Here is a 19,819-nt window from a genome sequence, read left to right on the forward strand (position 1 = left end):
TTTCTGGTTGCTAAGAGCATGCCAGCATGGCTTTACCAGGTTGAGAATATAAAGGTCAGTGATGTGCTGAATGCTTCCTGCTGTCTAAGTTTGTGGATACAACAAGGGAAAAATGGCTAGCATTCTTATTAGTTTTTCAGTCTGATTTTTGGCAACACGTTCTTTTGTTAACTATAACTTTTAATATATGTTTTGGTTCTGGTTATTTGAAACTACTTTTGTTTTTGGCTCCTCCAGATATCCCCAATTTTAATACATTTCTTTTTTTGTACATTTAACTGTTCGTACAGGTTACTCAGCTCTTGCACAGTAGAATATTTTCTTGGTCTTTGTGCCTGCACCTTGCGTTTGACTTCTGTCTGTTTTCACAATTAATAAACAGTTAATTTTAAAAACATGTAATTTTTACTTGTTCACCATGGCTCATATTTTTAACATAGTTTTTCCTATCAGGTAAGCTGATGCCAAAGGGCTGTTATGTACATGCTGCAGTGTGTTGATAAACAGTTGACTAAAGCATAGCAAAGCAGAAAGCATGAACAAGAGTGTATGGTCCATAATGCTGAAAACATGAAATCGTCATTATCTTCTTGGTGTGGACATGGATTTTTACTCCATTTGAATTGTTTTTATAAAACGTCTTAATCTGGCAAGATAATGTAGAACCATGATGGTGGCTTTTTATAATTTTATTAAATATTTTGTTTAAACTTCCTATTGTTCCATTAAACTCCCAGCTGCTCCATTTAAAATGTGCACATTTATTCACTATACTCTCATTGGGTGCATGTAAATAGCTCCTTCTCATCTTCTTCATCTCCTCTCTTCCTCCATCCTGTTTCTTAAAAAACTTAAGCAGGAATTTTATATAACACACATACTGCTGTGTACATAGTTTTTAGAAAGCATATTTAAAATTATATTTGGTGTTGAAGTGTAATGCAGCTACTGCTTCAAGGATCCAGCATCTGGGATTTGAATATTATGCCTGGTTGTTGTCTATGTGAAGTTTCATGTTGTCTCTGAGTTTTCCAAAATGCAAAGTTGGGTTTTCTTCTTTTCTAAAAGATCTGGATTTTATTTATTCATATCTAAACTACAAAGAACAAAGATGATGTGTGGAGTATCATGGAGTGGGAGGAATATGAGTGCTGAGTTGAGAGGAAGACCTTGTATGAAGATTGATACAGTATATGTTAAACTGTGGGGAAACAGTCTGAGGTAATTTGGCCATGTGGAAAGAATGTCAGATGATAATTAGGTGAAGAAGTTTTCCAATATGCAGTTACTGGTAGACCGAAGAAGACGTGCTTGGAGGTGTTGTTAGATCTTTTTTTTCTTCTTTCGGCTGCTCCCGTTAGGGGTTGCCACAGCGGATCATCTTCTTCCATATCTTTCTGTCCTCTGCATCATGCTCTGTTACACCCATCGCCTGCATGTCCTCTCTCACCACATCCATAAATATTCGCTTAGGCCTTCCTCTTTTTGATATGAAAAATATGAGTGTTGCTTCAAAGGATGGTGAGGGGCCGTGGAGAGTGGATGAAAACAATTTGGAAGACAACTGGCAAACCTGGGTGTACCTAAAAATGACCATTAAATTGGTAATCAATGGATAATTTAAAATTACCAAAAAATAAATTTTAGCTTGTCCCTGTAGTATTTTTTCTAGTATTTTTAATTGTATCTGGAAGAAAGACCAAACTAGGAAAATGGCATTCTTTAGCCTGTACCTTTCAAGCAAAGTCAACACCAAGCAGTGGCTGACCTTATTTAGGGTTAGTTTGGCTGAACGCACGCTAAGGAGAAGCATTCTGATCATCTGCAGACTTTTTGCTGCCGGTGAGCTGTGTGTTTTGGTTGTCTCTTGTTGTTGTTTTAAGAGCTGGGAGCACATGAAGTTTGTCTGCCAACAGCAATCAAACAACTGCTAGGTTAGATGTCTGTGGACTTATTTTAAATGATGTCTCACTGCCTTGTCTCAATTGACTTTGTAAAAACAATACTTGTCCTTTATTTCCGGCCCTGGTCATGGTTAAATCTCTTTCTCAGGACGTACTATGCTGCTTGCGTTGTCCGGGGGTTGGCTGAACTCATGCTAAAGAGGTGCCGTCGGATCATCTGCTGTTGCACTGCTGCTTTCGCACTGCTATCAGTCTTCCGTGCTGTACTCCACCCTCCCTCAATCTGACCTAACAGTCACTTAAAACAAGAAAGGCTTCAACCTGGCTGGGATGCTACAATACTTTAGAATTTTACTGCTTTCATATTCTTTACCTTTCTCTGCATGTGTATCGTGCCGTTTGTTTGAGCCTTTCGAATTCCACTGCTTTCATAATCTTTTATCTGCCTTTTTTCTCTCCAACACTTTTGGATCTCTTTCCTCCGCGCTGCTCTTTCTTCTTTGCTTAGTTGTTGACGTTTTATTTAGAACGCATTGTCCTTATACGCTTTATGTGTGCCGAGAGCACAGGCTCTGTGTGTGCTACGTATCTTTACATGACTGAGTGTTATTTGATATTGTTTACGTCTCGCGGGTCTTTTAAGTGTCTTCTTAGAACTTCCTAGAAGATCACGTATTGTTGCCCTGCTTTTCTGTTCGAGGATTTTTTTTTATAATAGAGAGATATTAAACACAGTCATTTAAACTGTGAGTGGTATCTAAGATATTATTGAAATTTATTTGTATTGTCAAACATTTTACATTTCTGTAAAATTATTGTTTTTACATGTCTGGTAATATTTGATTCATTTTTAATAAAGAGGAAGGTAATTATTGCCTTTTGTAGAGATTTTCTAGTTAAATACATTAGAACAGTTTTGATGAGAACAAGTCATTCAGCCCAACAAAGCTCACCACTACTAACCACTTAATTTCTACAAAATAACTCTGAGTCAAATTTTAAAAGTCTCCAATGTCCCATTCTCCACCACACTACATATTGTGTGCACCTGTGGTGCATTGCATGAAGAAAAACTTTCTGAAGTTTTGCTAAATCTACCATTAAGGAGTATCCATTTGTTTTTGTGTTATTGATAAGTACCTTAATATAAAGTAGTAGCTGGAATCCACTGTACTGATACTTTTCATAATTTAAAAAATTTTAATTGTGTCACATCTTCATTTCCATCTAGATAAATAGAAAAGGTTGAATTGTTTCACTCTTTCTTCATAGCTAATACCTTGTAGTGCTAGTTGTTCTTTTTTGACTTTTGCCAGCACTGTTATATTATTTTTTTATCCTATAGAACAAACTAGTTGCAGTATTCCAAATGAGGCTTTCCCAGTGAGTTGCCTAAGAATAAGACTTGTATTCTACACATTGTACTATCTATCTACCGTGTTTCCCTGAAAATAAGACAGGGTCTTATATTCATTTTTGCTCCAAAAGATGCACTAGGGCTTATTTTCAGGGGATATTTTATATTTATTTTTGTACAGCAATATACATTTATCCAAACACAGTCATGTCATCTTCTTCTGGAATATCGTCATAACTCTCCAGGTTCAAACCCTGAATTTCAGACTGAATTTCTTGCTACGCTTTTAGGATCCTCCAGGATCGATGTGGGTGCTTTGATGTTTGATAAATGGTTCAATGTGGTGAAGCAAAATGCCGACATACAAATGCATTCATGGTACTTTGATATTCAAGTGTCGCAAATAACCCAAAGTAATGACATGATACATTTTAAAATTCTCAAATACCATTTTCTGTACCGTCTTTTTTTTTTTTTTTTTCACCTTTACAATACCATCAGAATGTATGGTGATGTATTTGAGCCACAGAGAAAAAGAAAAAAAGCACATCATGAAAATTTTGATTTCGTGATTAAAGTGGAAATGTCAATTTTAAACTCGAAATGTCCTCTTTAATCCTATAGTTTACTTTGACATTAAAGTAGATTGTCGTAAATGTCCATCTTAAAACCAAACTAGATGTTAAATCGCTATGTGCTTCTGGGGCTTCCTCCTGACCTGACAGCAGCGGCAAGCAACCTATCCACACAGAACACATTAAATTTATAAAATTCCAGCTCTCTGCACATTTAGAATTCTTAGATTTATACTTGATATCACCTTCATGATGAAATGCATTAAAATATGTATTTTACATTTTACAGATAAATCATTAACTTTGTTTAAATAGTGAATACTGCTAATAGTTACATATATGGGCTAGCACGGTGGCAGAGCGGTAGCGCTGCTGTCTCGCAGGGAGTCATCCCTTGTGATCCCTGCCTAGAGTTTACATGTTTTCCTAGTGGGTTTCCACGTTGTGCTCAGTTTTCCATCCAAATGAAGGTTTGGGGATTTGGTGAAGCTACAATGTTGCCAGTGTTTGTGTGTGCTTGTGTTCACCTTTGCGATAAGCTGATGCCCCATCTTGTGCCGATTTTGCAGGAATGGGCGCATCCCCGAATTGATGGATGTAATTTAAAACCATCCTCTTCAGAGATATTGTGGCAAGGTATCCCTCATCGCGTGAAGTATAAAGCTGGCCTTAGGCACCTTACTTTTCAGCTGATGATCTTGACTAGGGTTTATTTTTGGGGTGGGGCTTATATTACAGAGCAGCCTGAAACTCATGCTAGGACTTATTTTCAGAGTAGGTCTTTTTTCGGGGAAACTATCTATCTATCTATCTATCTATCTATCTATCTATCTATCTATCTATCTATCTATCTATCTATCTATCTATACCAGCGCTTAACCTGACACAGACAGACGCAGGAGGTACACTTATAAAACAAATAAATGTTTTTATTTTTCTTTTCTTCTGCCTGTGGGCAAGCACTAGGCACACACAATCCCAATATTTTCTTCTTCTTTTTCGCTTTCTTTCTCCACCACTCCTCTACGGCAAGCTTTGTCTCTCTCCTCCCAACTATGACTCCCGGAGTAGTGGCTGCTAGCTCCTTTTATAGCCCACCTGAAAGTGGAGGAAGAACTGCCGACATGGGCTCAGGAACCACTGCAGCTCCCCCAGGTGACACCCCCAGATCTCAACAGGGTCATAGAGAGCTCCATCTGCCATGGAGCCCTGCAGGAATCCGAGGCACCACTGCCATCCAGGGGGGCTGCCATCTAGCGTCCCAGGGGAGGTACTGATCAGTCCATGCCTCTTTCCCTGAACTATATACAGAAGAGGTGTCCCGACCAGGCAAGGGCCCCAGCCATCCACCACACAATCTGTCTATCTGTCTGTTTGTCTATCATGATAGATAAGTGACACACAGTTGGGGTCAGTTATGGAATTCCTATTTAATGGTTACAAAGTGGTTGCAACCACAAATAGTGCAAGACTGTTTGGTCTTTAATAGGGCTTCTTTAGCCGATAATAGAAGCTTCTGAGGGCAAGGATCTGTCTCCCTTTTTTAACAGTTCAAAAATTAATGCTGACTTCAGGTTGGACCATTTTTTAAAGTAATGTGTGGGATGGAGAGGGTGGGACTTCTGGAGGATGAGGCTATCTGTCCATCTATGTCCTTTTCATAAGGTATACCTTGAAGTTTCAGACCCCAAAGTCTCCATTCACATTTAGCATTTTTAATAGTTTTATAATTATGATGCTAAATTAAAAAATAAATAACTTCTTACTGCATTTAAACCAAGTTATTCATTTACAAAATCCTTAATAACCAACAAATGTAGCTAACTCTTTGCATAATACACTGTCTTTGGCATAATTCTTTTAATAACCTGAATCACAATTTTCATTTTTATTTACTTTTCTTACACCATAGAATTATTACTTAAGACTTGGTTGCAAATTGTAAAAGAAGCCCTGAAGTTGATTTTTTCCAGTTTCATGCAATACTAAGCATTTTTTACTAATCTGGGATTATTGTTCCCTTCCAGCAATTAATGACACCAAATTGGATTATAAAAAATGTAAAAATAGACCAGAAAAAATGCAAAAATCTTTCATGCATTTAAAACAAAAAAATAATTACACATAGAACTGTCACCACATAAAGCATAGTTTAATTGTTTATTTATTATACTTTAATTTAGTAATAAGGTCTTTTTCCTTTAAGTCTAATAGATATTCTTTTCTTCCTGGGTCCCTTTACAAGGTTTCGACTAATATTGTTATGGAGGCTTTTGTGATGAAACCAGCAAGCTTTATGGGCATGACGTGCACAGCTTTCCAAAAACTACCTCTGAATTCAGACAGAGCATTGATCCATGATGTGAGCAGGAGGGATTGGGAGTCAGACTATCGTGAAGATGCACAGCTGAATTTCAAATGTAACACTGGCAATCTGAGCACTTCTCATATGAACTTCCCAGTCAAGGTAAGGTTTGCAGTTTGTGAAATGGGCAAAGCCCCAATTAATATATTTATAACTGGCACAGCAGCAAGGTACCGAGTGCCAATTAATATATAGTATTCAGTTATTTGAACATTTTAATTGTATTCTAAATATATGTGTGTATATATTTGGCACTTACTAATATATTGAGTTTAAATTGTACTATCCCTGTAATTTTTTTTCTTTCTTTCTTTTCTTATTTTATTGTTTTACTTAGAAACGGAAATATTTTTGCTGTGAATACATTAAAACTGCATGACTTTGTCCTTTATCAGACTTCATATTAATATACAATTATGTTAGTGCTTTTTATAAATTACTTTAATGTAATCATACGTTGATAATATGATTATTCTCTACTTTCACTTTTATTTTTAATCACAGTTGTGTTTTATTTTAAAAAACTCATATCTAGTATTTCCCATTATTAAATAGAAGCATTTGTGGAAGTATGAACAATGATATTGTCTCGCCTTTTTTTTTTTATTTTCTCTTTCTCTTTGGTGCTGGTTGTCTTTTTTCCTTGAGGCCAGTATTAATAAAATTTCAAATGACCTCATGTAATTACATATATTGACTGTTTTATATCTGAAATTTTAAAGCTTGCAAATGCATACCAAATTATTTTTCAGTATACTCTACAGTCTGTTGGGCTTACATGTTTTGTTTCATTTACTCAGTGCACACTTTCTGTATGCATGTATGCATCACTATCATTTTGTATTAAATTTCATCCCAGTCAAGGCATCCTACGTATTTAAAAATGTTTCCTGACAACCCAATAATAATGTGTGTTTGTCTATTACAATGGAACTTACTGTTATGTTTGAATTGTAATTGCCTATTATTACACTTTGAGATTGTATCTGTAAAAGATACTGTGTGTAACTTCCCTCAAACTTTATACTTTCTTAGAGTTTTAAGTATATATAGTTTTTTTTCTATTCAGCAGTGTTTTGTTTTCATCCAGCTGTGATTGTTTTGTTCAGACTTCAAGATGAGAATATATAGTGCAACTGCTACTAGAGTAGATAGGCATAAATAAAATAATACATTCTCTGTTAGTTTGAGGGCATGATACTGCTGTTTTATGCACATACCTGTAGGTGGTAGCAACAGGTCAGTATCCATTTATGTAGGTGCCAACCATCGCTGTTCCAGAGAAAAAAGGGCAAATAGCTTTGATTGTGCAATCATTTTTTTCATATTATGCTAGAAATACACTACAAATGCCACACTTTAGAGTAGTCTAAAGTTTTTAATTTGTGATGGTGTGGCAGATGATAGAGTTTGATAAGAAACACTTTGCTGTTTCACTTGCCATTATGACATCAGTCTTTTATTTATCAGTTCACAGACTGTACAGGCAGTCCCCGGGTTACGTATGAGGTAGGGACTGTAGGTTTGTACTTAAGTTGAATTTGTATGTAAATTGGAACAGGTACATAAATTTAATAAAAGCTATTGTTGACCGACTGTAACCAAGTGCTCTGCCAATGAATGATGGAGTCTCACCTCTCTGTGACCTTTTTATTATTTCTACTTTATTTTCAATGGTGATGGTTTTTCTCTTCTTTACTATATCACCAGCACTTGCATCATATTTGTGTTTCAGAGACATTGTTGAAGGGTGAAGACAAAAAATTTAGATGAGCTCTTCTGCACAGCACTGTGCACACTATCACATCAGGAAGGCACCAGTCGTCAACATGTCTGATATACTGACAAGAGACAGCTTCCTGCTATGTACGTAACAGTACAAGCAGGCTTGCTATTGAGAATGAATGGGGGCATCGATGGGCGGTTCATCGCCTCATAGTCACCTCCACAACAGTATGCTGCCTGCAGCGTCCACCCACCAAGAACAAACACGGTGCGGCCAAAGGCGGGTAGTGAATCGCCCCCATTCAACAGGCAGCCATCCAATGCACACTACAATGCTGCCACCCGTTCACCCTCAGTGGCCTCTGTTCAGCCACAACCGGGTCACCGCCTGCAGCATTACCAGTAGTGTCCCTCGGGCGGCACCCACCACACACGGCTGCCCCGTTTCTTCACGGTGGGCGGGCAGTGAAACCGCTTGCTGCCGGGAGCTGCCCAAGGGACACTACACTGCACGAGCAGCGAAATCGCCCCGCTCCAGCCTCCATCCAGGCACCGCTTGCAGCATTACCAGGCCGAAGATGACGGAGCGGCAGTTACTGAGGCTCATGTGACGCAGCTGCGGCCCGTTTGCAAGTCGTATGTCAGGTGTCCATAACCTGGGGACTTCCTGTATTTCTCTAATAAAAAAATCATTTTTTTTATTAAATTTACTTCGGCTAGAATATGCCTTGTGTTTGTTATTAATATTATGGATATAATTTACTCATACTTTGAACTTATTTATTTCAGTAGGTACAAGGTGGAAACCCTCCCTGGTGTTCCCACCAGTCTTTTGTAGTGAACACTTAGTGTATATACTTACCCTTGTACCTGGATTAAACTCACACACAGAGAAAACATCCAAATTGTACATTCTTCTTCTTCTTCTTATTATTATTATTATTATTATTGACCTATGATTGACTGACACCCTGTCTGGGATTGGTTTCTGCTATTCACCTGATGCTGCTGGGAGATGCCGTTCTCAGTGACCCTATAGTTAGATTATGCAGATTTGCAAATTGATGGATTGTTGAATTACTATTGATCACAGTACAGTCTGTTTAAATGGAACCAAAGTAAATGCTGTTACACATAGTGAGTAAATAGAGTTTAACATGGATGCTGTGCTATACAAGCTTCAAAAACCTTGCACATTTTCGCCACCATTTAAATTTCTAATCACTATTTAGGCTTTTTTATAAAAAATGAAACATGCAAAATAAAAGGATGTAGTAATCATGTTATGTAAGATATTAACCATTTCTTGAAATGAAATGTGTACATTTATTAGAATGCTTTATTGGTACAGGTTTGGTCAGGTTGGGGAGCATGTACTGATAAAGAGCATCGCTGCACCCACTACATGACAAAAACAGCTCAGGATTCCGGTTGGCAACCCCCCAGGTAGACACCCCCCAGTGGTCTAGTCCTACTCTCCAGAAATGGCTGTGTATCTGCTGCAACCAGGTGTTATGTGGGTGACACTTGGTCTGGTGCAGCCACTTCAGTCCTCAACAATGAAGTACACATTGATACACTTAATGCAAAAAAATCTGTTTCTCTTTTGGTAAAGCTAAAACCCCATTCAGGTACATATATGAAAATAATATTTGCCGTTACCATTTACAGCAGCAATAAGGCATTGCATAATAAAAGTAATCCATTGTGAAAACTTGAGATGTGCAAAACCACTGACAACCATTATCCAAATTCTACTAGTGTAATTTTTCAGGACCTATTAATTTATTCACATACAATACATAAAAATGATTGCTCCGATAGTAATTAGCACTTTGTATTTCTGGTTTAGACACACACTTCAGGCTATGGAAGGAGTTCCACCTATCCTGCCGAGGAAGCCAGATGAAGTTTCTTCTAGTCTGTTGAGTTATACTGCATGTACTGTATAGTTCTGATTTGGTATAGGAGTGGTAGGACAGTACCTTTCCATGAAGTATTAATTCCAGATCATGTAGGTTTGTTTGACAAGGCATCACAATTTAAGGTATCCTTTAGTGAATTCCTCGAGTGGGTGAAGTCAGTCAATGTTTGCATGGGGAAATATAAAAATTAGCCTAACATATCCAGCTAGCTAGAGTAAACTATTCCCACTTTTATTTCTCATTCACAATGGATGGTTGGTTGTGACAATAGCTAAAGGGAAAATAAATCGGCATAGTTATTCAATATAAAAAGTAGGGTATTGTCCTTTGAAATAACTTTTTTGGGTTTTGTGTTTTGAACCTTTCTGTATTATTATACAACAAATAAATAAGCTCTTTCTACAATTATCATTAAACTTGATTGAATCTGATTACAGTTTCATTATATGGTACGGTATATCCCATCACATCAAACAGAGTAATGAAAATAACAATAACAGCTACTAACAACTGTATGATCTACAGTAGTTTCATCGTTTCATTTCATTGTAATCTGTGTTTGCAAAATAAATGTCCTTAGACTAAGAGACAGGTGAATCAGAGTAGCCTCTGTTCAGACCTGGAATATAATAGCTAATGCAGTCTTTTGAGTGGAAATTTACTGTACATTTCTGGAGAGGTAAAAACTTATTAGTGCTGGAGTAAAGGTACAGTTCACCTTTATCACAGCACATGCAATGGTATAAGAGTATTCTCAAACCTGCTACTAGTCTGTCTAGTTGGACAGAAAACAAGTTCTCTCAGGGATGATGCCTAAATCCATACTTATGCAGAACCAATTTAAAGTAATCTACACTGCTCATCTTTTGGGTATGTTAAAGGAAAACACATGCAGGACATGTAAATTTCACAAGGACAATAACCAGGCGCAAGATACTATCTTGGAACATTTGATCCGTGAGGTAACAGTATGCACTGTCACACTTATAATAAAATAATATTAATACAATGGTGCATATTTAAAGGAAATATTATAAATAAAATGTAAAAGATCAGCTCAATACGCAGAAAACAATCTTTTAAAGATGTCTGTGAATCAAAGAAACTCAATAAAAAGAATTAAGTTCCCAGTATACAGCAATATCCACTCTTGTCAGATTTTAGTTATAGAAGAAATCTTGAAAGTGGCATTGGTTGAAATCATTATTGATCTTTTGCCATGTTACATTTTGACTATAGCAAACATGAAAAATTCAGTTTGCCTGAGATAAGTGAAATTATTTTTGACCATCTCTTTGATATACTAATTTTTGTCATTATGTTACATTGTCTTTAACTACAAATGTTTTCAACTACAGATGGTATTTTTAAATAATTTGTGATTATAACTTTATGAAGTAAACAGATAGTTGAGCCATCTGAGTGCATCACTGTGCTCACTGTTTAATTTGCCTGAGCATCATGATAGGTTGTATATCTTATTTTTAATTATATTAGTAATATGACAAGGTCATGTTATATGTTTAAATAAATATAAGTATTAGTTTTAGAAAAAGAAAGCAGTATGAAACATAAATTAAAAATGTACATATATTAAAATAAAAAAAATACAATAAATTATAAAGCAGCTTGATGACATACTTGGAAAACTTAGATATTAACTGAACATTGTATCCTTGATCAATGTTTACTTCATTTTAGTGTTACTTACAAAATTAGTAAAAAGGTAAAAATGAAAAAAAGAACTCCACTGGTCTAATGTTATCTTGTGCAAAAAGGTACATGCAGTACAATTGTCAAGTACCAATTGTAAAATTAAATATATTGTATACAAAAATAGTCACTGTTACATGTATCGATTTATTTCTTTGTTTTTTCCTGTCTTTATTTTTTAAATTAGCAGAATTGTGCTTTCTGTTTAATTGAACTTAAGTCTGCTGCTGGTATTTGAAGATGGACATCTTGAGCTGTGAAAATGACCTGTAACTTTTGTGGAGTTAGAAGTCATTTTCACGACATCATGGTCCTGACAGATGATTTGTATGCCAGGTTTTAACATTCATGCTATTGCTCATGTTTCAGTTTTATCATCAATCTCACAAGAATCTGTTTGGTAATGTTCTGGGATTGCACTGTCAGTAGGTTAGAGCAGAGTGTAGTCATACTCCGGAGCTCTGTTTCATGTGACTCCTGGTCTATTTCTTATAGATTGAAAAGCAAGAACATTGTTTTGACCTGAACAATTTTTATGACCTTTCATCTTGTTGTTCTTATTTGTAAAAGAAATATTTAAATTCAGATATACTGCATGTTCTGTGATCGACTCTATTGCCATATATATATATATATATATATATATATATATATATTATATATATATGATGGTTTCCCCTCTTATAGCAGAGTAGAGTCTGCTTGCCTGCAAAACTGAAATTGGATTAAGTGGGATCATTAAGTAGAGGGGCATTCATATCCTAATTTATACTTTGACTATGGTTAGTCCTAGAATGAGATTATACATACTTACTTGTCAGAATACCATATCTGTGCCTTCAAAAAATTATCATATAAAAGCACAGAGTATTCCAGTTATGTGCTTTAAGGTACTTAATATTCAGTTTGTTGAAGATAATAGATATTTTTTGTGTAATGTGTTACATTTAATTTGTGTTGTTCTGTTTGTAAAACTCCTTGTGATGATGGATGCTACTAATGGCTCTACATATCTTCTTTGTTACATTCCTTATTTCAGGTTATCCAGGAGCAAATGAAAGACAGTATCACTTGTTAGCAAATATTATTCCTCAACAAATTCAAGTTTTATTTTTAATATTTTCCTTTCATTACAGTTGAAGCTGATATTCCTTTAGAAACAGGCACTAGGTTTTAAGGGTCTATGATGGCTTTTTAGAGTGCTTTCATGTAAGGTTTCAGTTTCTTTCATATTTTAAAAGCTGGCCCTTATCTTTCATCTTTTATTTTAACATGATATATGGTTTATTTTGACATTAGTTAATGCAAAAAATGTCTTAAGTGTCTTATTTGAATAATTCATACAAGTATAATTATTATTAAATAAACATGACAATTTAATGAATAAATAGCCTAAGATGCAAGGCTTAGTACAAAAGCATTACATAAAAACATTGCATAAATTATTTTTGGCTGGTTGCAAAAAAGTAATGTTAAACTCTAGATATTTATAAAATTATTTCAACTTTGATTTATTTGATTGCACACTCAGTACATCAAGTAATATGAAATAATTCTGCAGACCAAGACATAATATAAATATTTTTGTTTAAAATTTGCATAACACCAAAATTACCTAAGTTAAAAAGTGCTTTTTTCCTCAGCTGCATTTTGAGGTTATCCTTAACTACAGAGAGTGACTGACATTTAAGGAATTCACGCAATACAATGCTGCACTGGTTAGTCCAGAGTCCATGGTTAGAATCCTGGTCAATGCAGTATGCGCAGTTTGCCAACTTCTCCCTGTGTTTGTGTGGAATTTTCTCCGTACATTTTGGATTTCCTCCTAAACCTCAAAGATGTGCCTGTTTGGTTATGTAGACTAGCACCATGGCATTTGTACAAAGCTTATAATATTTGGCCCCATCATTATCATTTGAATTAATAAGGTTTGATAATGGAAAATGCATAGTTTTAAAAATGTAAAGTAATATGTATATGTGAATCAGAAGGTAGTTTGATATTCAGCTGCTGAGAGGGACTATTATTAATGGAAAATTAATATAAAAGCTTCCTATCTAAAGGTTGTTTGATCAATAGGAGAACAGTTTATGTTATTTGAACACATTTGACTTATATACTGTATGACTTGGTTAAATTTGACTTAAATATGAGTTGGTTTGGATAAAGTCATATTGAATATTACTCAATGAATTAATCGCTCAATCACCAATTGGTCTTCTTTTGTAAATTAGACAATAAGGCACTTAAGAAATCAGACAAAAATACAGTGGAAAATACCACTTGTAAGACAGATTACAAGATTTCAAAATAAATTACATGGATTGCATAATGTTTTTTTCCTTCTGAAAATTAGATTTTAGGTGCTTTATTAGCACTTTAGGCAATATCTCTTTCTGTCTTATTTGTTACTATTGTCTTGATTCACGAGTTTAAAAAATTATGTCCCCACTTGTAATCATGAGAGTCATTCATACAGATTTTTTATGAAGGTATTTGGTGTTTATTTTCGAAGTAAACAGACAAGCTGCATTGACAGGAAACCTTCTAGCTTATGTCTGTACTATATACTGTAGGTATTTCTATTCTAGCAAAAATATTATGTGTACAAGTAATTTACATTTAGTGAGTAAACATGTTCAATGATTGAAACAGTGTTTTGATTTCATTCCTGTATTTTCTTTTATGTTTTGTTGCTTCGAAAGGAACTGTTGCAGTAAGCAAAAAGATTTTTCTTGACTTGTTGGCAACACTGATGTGGGTGAAAACAGACTATCCAGGGAAAACCCATGCTATTATTTTTTTCTTAATAAGAATTTTTTTATGTTTATGCATCAAATTTTATTGAAATGGAGCATTAGAAAAAGTGCACATGAGGATATAAAAATACTTTTTTAACCAGATGCTAGCTAACAATTTTTAAACACCAATCTGTATACAATACATGGAAAACTCTGCTAGGAGCTAATAAATCAAGGTTCACATATGGAAAAGTTTGTTTTGTAAATGTGAAGCATTTTTATGATCTTAGTCTTGAGATTTATTTTGAAGCTCTATCATTGAATCAAATCTCATTGAAACTGAAGTATCGTTATAGAAGATGATGTTCTCTTAAATGAGCATTGACTATGTATTAAATAATTAGCCATTCTATAGTTTCTCATTAAATATTTTACATTTTCTTTAAAATCCACATAAAATGCTAAAACAGTTTTTATGTTATTGCAGATAATTAGGTATACCAATCATTTAATTGGTATTTAGTTGGCTTGATCTTTGAAAGATAGAGTAAACTGATATTTGGTTGTCACTCTCAGCAGATCCTGAAACATTTGCTTGTGGGGTGTGAAGTTCAACACTAAAATGAAACTATCAGCTTTATCTTTGCAGTCTCTTTCTGTTTGTATTTCCTTTGTGATAAAGTCTCCTACTGATTTTTTTTTCTATTGGATTGCATAGGTCAAAATGGAAATAAGCACATGTGTGCAAACATACAGTGAAATAAATTGTCATTATAATCCAAACAGAGTAACCCATAAATATTTTGAATATGCAGCATTAATGAAAGTATTACATTAATGAAAAGTTTTGGCTTTAAGGAGGATCTGTAATATAGCTGTTCATTTTAATAGTGACATTCAAACCACAGTGTAAGCATTCCATGCAATATTAGTTTCCAACTGTTTTTTTTACACTTTTTCTGTTTCAGATTTGTATTTATTTTTCACCAATGTCTGAGCATTTACAAAAATGACGTCTATTTAATCTGGTAATTCTTGGATTAATCTAACAGCAATTCAAAACTAATTCACGTATTCATGTTGAACAGAAGCAGTTAGGGTAATAAACTTTATAGCAATTTATACAGTATGTTATACACAAACAATTGACACTTATATATATATCAGACAAAACACCACCACGTTATAAAACACGCATTTATTTACAATAAAGTTCGCACAACACACAGTGCTCCCAGCACCAATCACCCTCAACACGGGCCTTTCTCTCAATGTCCTTGGGCCGCCTTTCTTCCTCCTGTCCCAGGAGCTTCGTCCTGCTCCAGCTCCCGTCTCTAACTCCATGACTGTAGGAAGGTGGCCCCTTTTATAGTCACCTGGATGTGATCCAGGTGCTCACTGATGTATTTCCGCCGGCACTTCCTGGTGTGGTGGAAGTGCTGCATGAGCACCCGGAAGCGCTCTGGGTGTACCAGGAAGGTCCTTCCTCCACCTTCCCAGGTGTGGTGGAAGTGTCAATCTCCAAGGCCCAACGATGATCGGGGTGCCCCCTGGCAGTGGCCACGGGCCCCAATGGGCTTGAGCCTCCTTACTCTGTCCCTGTGGTCCCCGCCCGGGGGACGTATAGACTGCCTCCCAGTCCTTCCAGGCTGGGTCCGGCCCCCAACCTCCTGCCACAATATGTATATATTAATGGCACTCATTTTTTAATTGTTAGTTAAACATTTGTTAGAAATGGCAATAAGGATCAGTTATCTTATGAATGTTCAGAGGTCAACTTTTATTTATAAATTGCAAGTAGAATAACAGACAACTTAGTTTATTTATATTAAAAAGCTCCCTCCTTTCAAATTATGTGCAGTTTTTAAGGTGTAATTTTTAAGCCTATCTATAGTATGTTTATTGATAGTTGTTTCACCATCTTTGTTTGCAGTTTTCTAAATTTTTCTGTTTTCTGTCTTTCCTACAGATTGTTTTTACTGTTTAGATCCAATGAGCTTCTCCACATTTTGGCTATGACAGTTCTTTTTTGTTTATATTATAGATTCTTCAGCAGGCAAATAAAATTAATTGGAATGACTCTGTTATTCAGTTTTTTCCATCGTTTTTTGGGATTAATTCAACCAGTCAACTTTGTGTCATCCATTAAAATGAAGGAAATATTTTCTATGTTTTCCTTCATTTGCCAATGAATGTTGGCAACCTGATCTGGTAAAAGAGAAGTCTTCCTCTTAGCCAGAGTCTTCATTTTCTTTTGACATGTGAAAGACAGCAGCGACTGAATCATCTTCTTTAATTGTGAGCTGCCTGGTTAGTTTTTCATTTGATGTTTTTTGCAAATTGAAGGGAGAGCTTGTCAGCTTTAAAGTTAAATTCTTTTACCAATGTTTCCCTTGAGCTACCATCTGTTGACCATTCAGTGCTGTGTGATGTTAATAGTATTAATGAGGTTTAGTGAAGTATGACAGGAGTATGGTTTTACAGCTACATTCATTTTGTGTGGCATTTGGAGAAAAATTGAAATACCACTGGAACTGTCAAGGAAGCTGTACTGATTTGCTAAAAACCCAAAAGAAACCAACTAAGTCAATAATTATTGTCAAAAATCATTTGCATTTAAATTTACTGATTTGTCTGACACCTTCATCCAAGACGACTTACAACATTTGAAATGCAATAAATTACATTTCTTTTGTTTTTCCATTTGGAGCACAAACAGGTCAAGTAACTTGCTTATGGTCACACAATGTCAATAGCAAGATCTGAACTCACAACCTCAGGGTTTGAGGTTCAAAGCCTTACCAACTATGCCACAATGCCCACCCAACGTCTAATAAGTTATAAATAACAACAGAGAAATAAACCAAAATAACATACTGTAGGGAACTAAGGTTTTAATAATATGAGCAATATGGTTGTCAAATCGAATGTCCCTATTTAAATATAAACTGAATTTATTTTAAAAAGGTCTAATTTTAAATCTAAAATTCGAGTGCAAAAGAATAGTTGTCTGTTTTATCTGCACTAATTTTGGCATCAAGTTATACCAGACACATTATGGAAAACTGCAATATTTTACAAATCTGCTTTTGCATTTCACTTTCACTATAAGCATTTTCAGAATTGTGAATGGTTAGCTTATTATCTTCATTAGCATAACTTACAGCCAAACTCCTTCACAATGTAGGTTTTTTTTTTTCTTTTCATTCTCCCACCACTTATTTTGAACTTCGATCTACACGTATACTTGAAGAAGTTTTTCTAAATGGTTCTCTGGTGCCTTAAAAGTATAATTTTGTATCTCATTCTGTCCAATTCTCTCATAACTCTGAGTTCTCTGACTGTTGTTTAATGCTAGACCTTCTCATTAAAACAAATGGAAAATAACTGTCCTAATTCTGATTTTATTTTTATTACAACTCTTTAAAACCCCCACTTTAAAGCGCCATATTATTGTCAGCCAACATTGTATATCCCACGTTTAGCTTTCATCATACATCGCTTACAAACAGTTGTAGTTAAAAATATTTAAGCCAACTTCATTAAAGTATTGCTGGATCTCTAAAGGACAAAAAATAGGCAGGTTGTGTAGACCATAAATTGATACAGTGACAATCCTGTTTTTTTAGGCAAATTCTTAGATGCTGACTGTTTTTTTTTATTTTGATGCCCAGGCCATAATATAATTGGTAACCTGCCACTGCCCACTGGACACCTCCAAAATAATACAGCAAGTGCACCTTTTACCTTCCTGCCTCTTGCAAGTTTAGTTATTTTAATTAAAATATTCAGACCTTATGTTTTGGCTAATTTGACAGCACTACAGTAAACTTTGCTTTTCTTTTGTTGTCTTCAGTTTACTGTGCTTTATTGTGCAACCTCTCAGTTACTTGATATTCTGTATTTATGTTCAAAGTGCTTCTTGTTTATCAATCTTTTTATGGTTACTAATTATCTGCTCCATCTTCTTAGCGTGTTCAAAGGAAATACTGTCAATTCATGTTGTATTTGCCTAATGATTTTTTTTCATCACTTCAGGTAAATTTACAGTGTGTATCATAGTAGGATCTGTACAAGGTATTGCTTAGCCTACCATTTCTTGTTTATGTAATCAATTTTTAAAAAGCATACACTTGCTACCTGCATGGAGTTTTTCACAGAATTCAATTAGCTTTCTCCAGAAAAGGCATACATTTACTCATCTGTCAGTAAAGCAGAATGAAAGAAAATAAATGCTTTTCAATTTTGATAAAATGTTTTCACCCCTTTGGACGTTTTCACATTTTATTGTAATACAACACTGAATCACAGTGGATTTTTTTTGTCTTATTTGACAGTGATCAGATGAAAATGTCAAAGTCAAAACAGATCTTTGCAAGTGGTCTGAATTAATTACAGATTTAAAAACAAAATAAACAGCTACGTAAGTATATAATTTGACACACCCAAATCATCACTTTTGCCGCCAGTTGTTTGTAGAAGTCACATAATTAGTTAAATGGAGATCACCTTTCTGTAGTCAATAGGTTTCAACTGATTGCAGTAAAAATTAACCTCATCTGGCAGGTCGAAGTTGTAGTTGGTCAATATTGTCCATCCATCCATTTTCTAACCCGCTGAATCCGAATACAGGGTCACGGGGGCCTGCTGGAGCCATTCCCAGCCAACACAGGGCACAAGGCAGGAACCAATCCTGGGCAGGGTGCCAACCCACCGCAGGATGGTCAATATTGTGGCCAAGCAAAAAAAGAGAGAGAGAACACTCCAAACACTTTGAAGAAAACTTTGAAGTCAATTTTAATAAAATATCCAAGTCACTGAATATTTCTTGGGGTACAGAAAAATCAATCATTAAGAAATTGAAAGAGTATGGCACTGTAAACCAGTCTAGTACAGGTCATCCACAGAAGCTGGTACCAAAGTGATTGTGAAAAAAGAAGACAAGTGAGGGAGACCACCAAGAAACCTATGGTAACTATGAAAGTGTTACAAGTTACAGAGGCTTAGAATGCACAGATTATGTATATAATAATTCTTGATTGGGTGATTCACCAATCTCAGCTTTATGAGAAAGTGGCAAAAAGAAAGCCACTGTTAAAAAACTCACACGCATGACATCTAGGCACATGGAAAATTCTGATATCAGCAGGAAGCAAGTTCTGTGATTTGATGACACCAAAACTGAATTATTTGGCAATAAGACTGACCACCTTTCTTGACATATACCAAGCACTCCTCATTATTGAAAACTCACCATCCCCAATGTGAAGCTTGGTGGTGGTAGCATCATGCTTTGGCGATGCTCCTCAGCAGCAGGCCCTTGAAGACTTGTGTAAAATGAAAAAAAGCACAATACAGGGAAATCCTGGAGGAAGGATTTCCTGCTGTCTGCAAAACAACTGCACCTTTGGAAAAGATTTATTTTAGAGCAGGACAACCAGTCCACGCATAAAGCCAAAGCTATACATATATTGCCTAAAAACAATAGTGTTAATATCCCGGAGTGGTCAATCT

The 19,819-nt window shown here is 35.4% G+C and overlaps 1 protein-coding gene across 3 annotated transcripts in view; it reads left to right on the top strand.

The window, feature by feature from the left end:
- LOC120540126 (adhesion G protein-coupled receptor A1) overlaps positions 1-19,819 on the top strand; it is a 671,523-nt gene that overhangs the window by 325,028 nt on the left and 326,676 nt on the right. For all 3 annotated transcript variants that reach the window (XM_039770625.1, XM_039770633.1, XM_039770640.1), the window contains one exon: positions 6,082-6,303. In XM_039770625.1, coding sequence (XP_039626559.1) covers positions 6,082-6,303 — 222 coding nt within the window. The remainder of the gene's footprint in view (positions 1-6,081; positions 6,304-19,819) is intronic.

This window comes from Polypterus senegalus, chromosome 1 (assembly GCF_016835505.1).
Source record: "Polypterus senegalus isolate Bchr_013 chromosome 1, ASM1683550v1, whole genome shotgun sequence".
In the NCBI taxonomy this organism is placed as follows: Eukaryota; Metazoa; Chordata; class Cladistia; order Polypteriformes; family Polypteridae; genus Polypterus; species Polypterus senegalus.